At 35.3% G+C, this 9,388-nt stretch overlaps 1 protein-coding gene across 2 annotated transcripts in view; it reads left to right on the top strand.

Moving 5' to 3' along the window:
- OXSR1 (oxidative stress responsive 1) overlaps positions 1–9,388 on the top strand; it is a 93,493-nt gene that overhangs the window by 60,106 nt on the left and 23,999 nt on the right. For both annotated transcript variants that reach the window (XM_011953317.1, XM_011953318.1), the window contains exons 7-10: positions 335–436; positions 1,094–1,227; positions 6,512–6,560; positions 7,186–7,251. In XM_011953317.1, coding sequence (XP_011808707.1) covers positions 335–436; positions 1,094–1,227; positions 6,512–6,560; positions 7,186–7,251 — 351 coding nt within the window. The remainder of the gene's footprint in view (positions 1–334; positions 437–1,093; positions 1,228–6,511; positions 6,561–7,185; positions 7,252–9,388) is intronic.

Here is a 9,388-nt window from a genome sequence, read left to right as displayed (position 1 = left end):
GCTCTTGTTGCCCAGGCTGGAGTGCAGTGGCATGATCTCGGCTCACCACAACCTCCACCTCCCGGGTTCAAGCGATTCTCCTGCCTCAGCCTCCCGAATAGTTGGAATTACAGGCACGCACCACTGTGCCTGGCTAATTTTTTTTTTTTTTAATAGTGATAGAGTTTCTCCATGTTGGTGAGGCTGGTCTTGAACTCCCAACCTCAGGTGATTTGCCTGCCTCAGCCTCCCAAAGTGCTGGGATTACAGACGTGAGCCTCTGTGCCTGGCCAGAAGCTAACTTTTAAAAGTCCTTTTGTGCTGGTAAAAATAATGATGCAAATGTGTTTTGCAGGTCCGAGGTTATGATTTCAAAGCTGATATTTGGAGTTTTGGAATTACAGCAATTGAATTGGCCACAGGGGCAGCTCCTTATCATAAATATCCACCAATGAAGGTGAGGCTTGTATTCCAAATACTACCCCAGCTCAAGTCCCAGTTCCTTTTCAGAGCCATTTGCAAATCTTTTAAATTTTTTTTATTGTGGTAAAATACACAGATCATAAAATTGACCATCATCTTTAACCATTTGGAGTAGTTCAATGGTATTAAATGCATTCATAATGTTGTGCAGTTGTCACCACCATCTGTATCCAAGCACTTTTCGTTTTAAAACTGGAACTCTATACCCATTAAATAGTAACTCTTGATTCCCATTCTTAGCCCCTTGGCAATCATTTTTGTCTCTATGATTTTGACTGCTCTTAATACCTCATATAAGTAGAATCCCACAGTGTTTATCTTTGCATGGCTAGCATAATGTCCCCAAGGTTCATCCATGTTGTAGCATATTGCAGAATTTTCTTGCTTTTTAAGGCTGAATAATACCCATTGTGTGTGTGTGTGTATTAAGAAGGTAACCATCTACAGCATATTATTTATGTGAAATACACATAATGACTCTGAATTTTAAACAACTGATTCAGATATGAACTTAAAGAAAATAAAATGTTTGTATGTTGGTGGGGGGGTGCCTATATTGAAAAATCTTGACCACAATAGTTAAACTTTACTGAGTTATCACAAGTTTACAGTATATTGAAAATTCTTGCAGGTTTTAATGCTGACACTGCAGAATGATCCTCCTTCTTTAGAAACTGGTGTTCAAGATAAAGAAATGCTGAAAAAATATGGAAAATCATTTAGAAAAATGATTTCATTGTGCCTTCAAAAAGATCCAGAAAAAAGGTAAAATGTGAGAAAACATCTACTTTTCTCTCTAATAAAACATCGTGAGAAGTCTAAGAGTCACATACTTGTATGTACAGGAAATTATTTTCAAAAGAACTAAATATAAACTTTAAAGAAGTATACAGAGACCATTATACTATGGTATACAGAAATGAATTGATTTCTGCCTTCTTTGTAGTATACAGTATACCCTAAATAGTTCAGCCTTTTTCTTGTTAATTTCTTACAAAGTTGTACATTGTGAATTCTGTATTAATAAGTGCCAAGTTAGTGGAGAGGTTTGTTTTTAATCTGCATTTAAAATTTATAAATGAATGTCTTAATGGCATTTACAGTATTAATAAAGGCAAGACACATAGAAAAATTAGGTTTAGTGTCTAATAATCATACTTATTTCCATGTTAGAAAGATATTTTAGTAAATGGACCAAAAATTCAAATAGCTTCCTTATCATTATTAAACAGATTGAATGACAAGTGAGCAAATAAAGAAGAACATCCAATATGAGTAACTTCATGAATTAAACAGAATCGTAGAATGTTGAGGATCATTGAGTACAACCTTGTATTTTTGAGGTCACTTGATACTTAGTCATAGGAGTAGGACTTGAATCTCAAAAAGTCCTGATTCCTAATTTAGGGCTCTGCTCCTTCTGAATCTTATTTGTCTGTTTCACATGTATATTCCACTCAGCTACTTAGCACTGAGTTCTTTAATTTTTGTTTCTCTAAAGATCATTAAAAGGGAAAGACTTTCATGTTCTTGATCACATCTCTAGTATATGTAATAGGGCTTCAGAATTTATTGTTGGAAATATTGGAAAGGGTAAGAAAAACAGGTATCAAAATTTATACCTGCGTTTTTATAATTTTTTTTCTGTTTCTGAGTAAACACTTAAAAAAGACAGGAAACACTTTTCTTTTACCAAATTAGTTGATTAAAGGAACAAAATTTTCTTGTTACAAATACCTAGAAATGCCAGATAAAATCTATCCTACTTAAAGATTCTCAGATACCAGAAATAATGAGGAAGCCCAAAGTTAAAGAAGAAATATTGTGAACTAATCCCATGGCTGTCTGCAGAGGGTCACTATTCATTCTGATAACCTACTAATACGGATTTGTAACTCCCATATGAAGACTGGAATTGAGATCTTGGGTCTACCCAGTGGGGAGTTTAAACTGAGATTCTTCTTCTTAAAGCTAAGAACTTCAGATGTCTGTATCCTTAGTAAAAGGATAGACAAGAATAAAAACTGTCATCACCAAGAGACAACAAAAACCTCTCCTGAATAATCAAGCCCTTCAACCTGAACATTCCACAGGTTTGGAGTCTATACTACCTATGTTATCCAGGAACCCACAGGATTAGAAAGTTAAAAAAGCTTCACCAAATCGCTTTTTATTTTTGACAGAAGCCATCACAGAGCTGTACTGGAAGAACACTTTCAACTCTAGCTCCCATTGGATTCCTGAACATAATACCCCACTGAAATTAGGTCACAATCCAAAATTAAGAAACACACAGTGAAACAATACATTATGAACTAGTTAGCAGACACAAACAGAAGGATTAGTGCTCCAAAAGATTTAGGTAATGCAGTGATAATATGAAAAGATATAAAATTAAGTATATTGAAAATAATTACAATTAGAAGAAATCAAACCCACAAGAAAAGACTGTGACTGTGACAGAAGAACCAAATAGCAATGCCAGAAATGAAAAATACAGTGATTAATATTTCAAACTTTCCTTGAGTGTGAGCTGGACTTACTGACTCACTTCTGATGAGTAGAGTATGAAAAAGGAAAAATAGCAACTTCACAATGCACCTCTTCTATCCAATGACCAAGGTTAACATCACTATTAATAAGACATTGATAAGACTGATTCAGCTCTTGATATGATGAAATGAGAAGGGCATATAACCTGTGAGGTATTCTTCCTCTAAATCTGTAACTTCATTCTGTAATGAGAAAACATGAGACAAACCCAAATCGAGGAATATGCAGCAAAATACCTGACCAGCACTCTTCAAAACTGCCAAGGAAGAGAGACTAAGAAACTGTCACAGATCGGAGGAAATTAAGAAGACATGAAGACTGAAAGCAACAGATTATCCTGTACTATATCCTGGGACAGAAAAAGGACATTAGTGGAAAAACTGGAGAAATGAAATGAAGTCTGTTGTTTAGTTAATAGTGTTGTACCAGTGTTGATATTTTAGTTGATTTCTTTATTATTATACTGTGGTTATGTAAAAGGTTAACAATAGCAGAAGGTGGTGAAGGGCATGTAGGAACTCTGTACTAGCTTTGCAGCTCTTTAAGTCTAAAATTATTATAAAACTTTTTTTTAAAGTAAGAAAACTGGAAGCTATAGAGAATCTATTCCAGTTTGTAAACCAAAATTAAACTTTGTTTAGAACATTGCTAAGTTAGAATAACACACACAATGGCTGGTTAAACAGAACAACCAATAAAACAAAAAGGAGATTATTTATTTACTCATCAAGTACCAGGCACTGTAGTAAACACTTAACATGTATTGTTTACAGTAATCCTTTGAGGATAGCACTGTTATTTTCTTTATCTTACAAATGAAGAAACTGAATCACAGAGAGGTTAAGTAACCTTCCCCAAAGTCACACAGCTAATAAATGATGGAATCAGAATTCTGATCCATACAACTGGACTAGAGTGCCCGTTTTAATCAGACTACAGTAAGTATACGGAGGAAACTGCTCAGAATGTAGCACAGAAAGATCAAAGAGGGAAATATGAAAGAAATATTAACATTTGGAGGGTAGACTGAGAAGGTTCAATATGTCTGTGTGTATGCACATCCACACACACACACACAAATATACGTATACGTATACATGAACTTACCAGGAAAGACTAGAGAGAATGTGGTAGAAGCGATATTCAAAGAAATAATGGCTGAGAATTTTCCAGAGTTGATGAAAGACCTATATTCTCAGAGTAAAGAACTATCGCCATAGAATTCCAAGCAGTGTCTCCCTTCTTCCACTTGTACACGTTGTTGTGAAACTGCTGGACACGAGACAAAGAGAAGCTTCTACAGGCAATCTCAGGGAATAGATTACCTACTGAGGATCAGCAGGTAGATTTGACAGCCACTTCCCCAATAACACAGCAGTTGAGGCCAGCATTTAGTGAAATGTTCAGAGAAAATGCAGTCATATGTCACTTAAAATGACACAGGATACATTCTGTGATATGTGTATTAGGCAGTTTTGTTATTGTGTGAACATCATGGAATGTACTTATACAAAGTTTGATGGTACAGCCTACTGCATGCCTAGGCTATTTAGTGTAACCTGTTGCTCTACTGTCAGATGCATAGTATGTCGTTGGCCAAAGCATTAAGAGGCTCATGACTGTGACTTTAACCCAGAGTTCTCCAGCTGGTCAAACTATCATTCAAGAATGAGCATGAAATTATTTTGCACACGGAAATAGAGTTTTCCAGTCTCATTCTATCACTTAAAGAACCCATAAGTTGTACTTAGAAAGAAGGAAATGAAGTCAGAAGAAAGGAATGAATAATAAGCAATGTTGAGCAATCACATTGTTGAGCATATTGGAATCTTGAGTGAATGGAAAAATAAGAATGATAATGTAGGATTTTAGTTTGCTATGCAAACTGAAACTTTCACATTTTTTCAGTTTTTAAATCTTTATAATAATCATTGGAGGTGCTGTTTCTTTTTTTTTTTTTTTTTTTGAGACGGAGTCTCGCTCTGTCGCCTAAGCTGGAGTGCAGTGGCCAGATCTCAGCTCACTACAAGCTCTGCCTCCCGGGTTTACACCATTCTCCTGCCTCAGCCTTCCGAGTAGCTGGGACTACAGGCGCCCGCCACCTCGCCTGGCTAGTTTTTTTTTTTTGTATTTTTTTAGTAGAGACGGGGTTTCACCGTGATAGCCAGGATGGTCTCGATCTCCTGACCCTGTGATCCACCCGCCTCGGCCTCCCAAAGTGCTGGGATTACAGGCTTGAGCCACCGCGCTTGGCCGGAGGTGCTGGTTCTTAAACTTGAATGCATATTGGAATTACCTGGGGAATTTTAAAAATTACTAAAGCCAATTAAAGATTCTGCTTTAATTGGTATGAGGTACAGCCTGGTCATTGGGTTTTTGTTTGTTTGTTTGAGACAGTCTTGCTCTGTCGCCCAGGCTGGAGTACAGTGGCACAATCTCAGCTCACTGCAACCTCTACCTCATGGGTTCAAGTGATTCTCCTTTCTCAGCCTCCCGAGTTGCTGGGACTACAGGTGCATGCCACCTTGCCCTGCTAATTTTTGTGTTTTTTTAGTAGAGACGGCGTGTCACCATATTGGCCAGGCTGGTCTCGAACTCCTGACCTCGTGATCCACCCACCTTGGCCTCCCAAAGTTCTGAGATTACAGGTGTGAGCCATGGTGCCTGACTGGTCATTGGGATTTTTACATTCTTCTCAAATAGTTTAATGCACAGCAGTGTTTAAGAACTACTGCTCTTAGGGACTTGGCCAAGTAATACTGAACCTTAGAGAGGTTGTGATTTGCTCAGGATCAGGTAGGTGTGTGGCAAAAAATCAGGTCCAGTTTCTTAAATGTTAAGTTCTTTATTCTGAATGTTACTCTTTTAAAAGCTTGTAAAATTGACAGTCATGTCTTTGCTTAAAATGAAGTAAGACCATGAAGAAATGAGGTAAACTGAGTTTTGTTAAATTTGGGGAGTATACTTTACTTTTAGAATTTTCATTTTTAAAGGGAGATTGTGAAATCTATTTTTAAGGATCTGTGGTAACCACAGATCCTTAAATTGAAGGCTGGCAGGCTACCATGTGGCAAGAAGTGAAGGTCTTGATTTGGTCCATTTCCTCTTTGAGTGTTTAAATATATTTTTATGCCTTGCTAAAAATGTTAGATAGATTTTGTCTAGCTTACTTATTGGGAAATAATATTAAATTAATATTATTAATTAGCAGATATATTAGACTCTGTTAAGAAATCATGCTTCCAGAAAAAACATTTCACTAATGACTGTTTCAAAGAATATTAATAATTATTATCAGAATATTTGTTTTGAGATTTTATTTTATTCAATGTCTTGTATCAAGTTTCTTTTGCTTTTTAGCAGTTTAAGGAAAGTGGAGCATACTGAGTTTTTATTTTGCTGTTGAAAAAATTTTTTTCTGATTTTTGATGATGGAATCTCACATTACACTTGAATTAATTGTAAAAACTTTTCTTCCCTCCCTCCCTGGTTTTAGACCAACAGCAGCAGAACTGTTAAGGCACAAATTTTTCCAGAAAGCAAAGGTAGGAAATTCCAGCTTTTGATTATGTGTGTTATAGGATGCTCCTCAATTACTCAGATTATGTTCACTGCTTAGAAGCTGGATGATTATGTTTGGAAAAATGATGGTAAATAAAATAATTGTGGAAAGCAGTATGTATACAGCCTTTGATAATTAAGATGCTTGCTTCAGAATTTAGTAAATTCATTTTTAAATATTAGGTTAAACTGGTCATAGGAATAATGATTATTAAATTTTGCCATTATAAATACAATTTGTGAAAAATACCAAACTCTGATTTTAAGGTTTACTACTGAATTTGTAAACATCTCATTTCCAAAATATATCAGATAGGATGTTACTGTAGTTGGAAATGTAGGACCATGATCTCAAAGAACATACAGTACAGCAAACTCTTCATAGACAATGGTTCATACAGTGTACTACATCTTAATTTTCTGTCTCAATTTATAAAATTGTGGTAGTAACGTAGTAAAGGAACTTCAGAGTAAACAAATGAAAGTTTTTCTCACACTTCATTACAAAACAGTTACTATATCACGTTTTGATTATGGTGAACATTTTTGTGGGGTTTTTTTGGTACCTTAAAAACTTATAAGAACAAAATACTTACTCTTCCTCTCCAGAATAAAGAATTTCTTCAAGAAAAAATATTGCAGAGAGCACCAACCATTTCTGAAAGAGCAAAAAAGGTAAATCGGAATTTAACTCACTTTTCCTGAAAAATATATTTTTGCATTTTGAAAATATATTAAGTAATACATTGTTAATAGTATATGAGAATTACTGGTTTTCTTTCAATCCTATCTAAAGCATTCTTTGATACATTCATTCAGCAAATATCTTTGGTCTAATGTATGCCTTTGTATTACTCTGCTGTCTATTAGGATGAAAGGGGATGCTAGACAGTAATTGGTAAATTAATTCTAAACTCTGTTTGATAACTGTTTCTAGCTACCAGAATGAGTTGTGATTTTACATAGCATTTATAGCTTTGGGTATAAGTCACAGTACCCTTTTTGGAACTCCAAATTTTCTACTGCTTTTACAGAAAGACTGAAAGAACCTTATTATGCATATGTAATTTCTAAGAAGTTTGGTCATGATGTGAGCATGGAGAATGCTTTAATATCTCAGTTTGGGCAGAATATATTAATTTTCCTGTCCATGATACTTGTATGAACCTCTGTGAGAGCAGGGAGAAGAAAATCCTCCCTTTTCCCCACTCTTACTTCTCTGCTCAAGCATACTTATCCAATGTGAAGGAAAAGAGGCAGTTTGGGCTTCTGTTGATGATAGACTTGAAGAAGGTAAAGGTCTTATACCTTATATAATACAGTGGTAGACCTGTCCAAAAGTCGGAAGCATTATGTCTAGCAGTGGCTTATTCTCTTCCGTAGATCTCACTGCTTGGGAATGTTGATATTATTCTGAGAATTTAACACAACAAAGAACCAGAAATGTATATTAAATACTTGGAAATGATATTCTTAATAAGCACTGATAAAACAGTTAACTTGTCTCTATTTTAGAGATATATCTTTTTCAGTGGCTATAATCCATCGTTTCATGTTAGAATCACTTAGGGACTTAAAAAAAAAAAAAGAAAGAAAGAAACATAGACAGTGTCATCCCAAACCAGTTAAAGTCATGTCTTAATGGGTGAGACCTGGAAGATTATTCTCATGGATAGCTACTAGGTTAAAAATTCACTTGGCTCATTCCTTCACTTTATGTCACGTCTACTCAAACGGCCTTTCCTCAGAATAATACTCTCTGATTACTAAAATAGTACCCTCCATGACTCTATCCCTTTACCCTACTTATCACCATCTGACATTTTACAGTCTTTCTGTACCATTAGAATAAAAGCTTAATGAGAACAGGGACTTTTTTTCATTGCTGTATCTTCAGTGTGCCTAGAATAGTTCCTGACACACAGGATATTCTTATATAATATATATATATATTTCTTCTTCCTTTCATATTCTTCCTTAGTGTTCAAAATTTTATTTTTCAAGTTCAGTGAGCCTTCTGCCGGGTATATTTTTTGCCATTCTGGTGAGGTATGGAATATCCCTTGTCAAGAGCTCATTATTCTGCTGTGCTAAGCTTTTCTAGCTGGGAAGCTCTTTGCCTTCTGAATCATCCTTTCTTTTCCAAAGTCAAAACTGTAACTGGAAAAAAAAAAGAATGAACATTTTTATGTCTTTACATCTTAGAGATTTCTATTTCAGGACTTAAAATGCACTAGGAACCTATTCTGGCATTTGTCTTGTTTCTGATTGCATTTTCAATAGTTTTCCTGAAAATAGCACGCTTCGAGATTATGAATATGAGATGTATGCTAGGCCTTAGTCATGAAACAGCCACCATCTACACCACATGTTATGTCATTTCACATGTTATTGTTCGTGTTTCCTGAGATTCAGAGACCAGTGTCTCACATCTCTTCTTCAGAGGAAGCTGTGAGATTGTCAGACATGTTTGTGCCTGTGAATACTTACCTCACACATTTCCCATAGACTAAAGACTTCTCTTAATTATGATGCATCATCCTACAGCTGATAGATCTGCTTCCACAAAGGTCGGGTTTTCTGGGATAGTAAATGTGACTGATAAATTATTATATAATTTCTCCACATCTTCTTCCTCTATCCTATAACATGTTTAAGAACAGACAGCTGATATCGTTTTTAAAAATTCCTCTTTCTCTGGGTAAGAAAAATCTTCAATTTCTCATTGGATTATTTATTTCTGATTTTTAGTAACTCAATCATATATGTATGCATATGCATATTTTATTGTGTTTTATTATGTGTAGTACAT

The sequence above is a fragment of the Colobus angolensis genome, unplaced genomic scaffold, assembly GCF_000951035.1.
Source record: "Colobus angolensis palliatus isolate OR3802 unplaced genomic scaffold, Cang.pa_1.0 Scaffold36, whole genome shotgun sequence".
NCBI lineage: Eukaryota > Metazoa > Chordata > Mammalia > Primates > Cercopithecidae > Colobus > Colobus angolensis.
The sequence above is the reverse complement of the archived record's forward strand: the minus strand, read 5'-3'. Positions and strand labels throughout refer to the sequence as shown.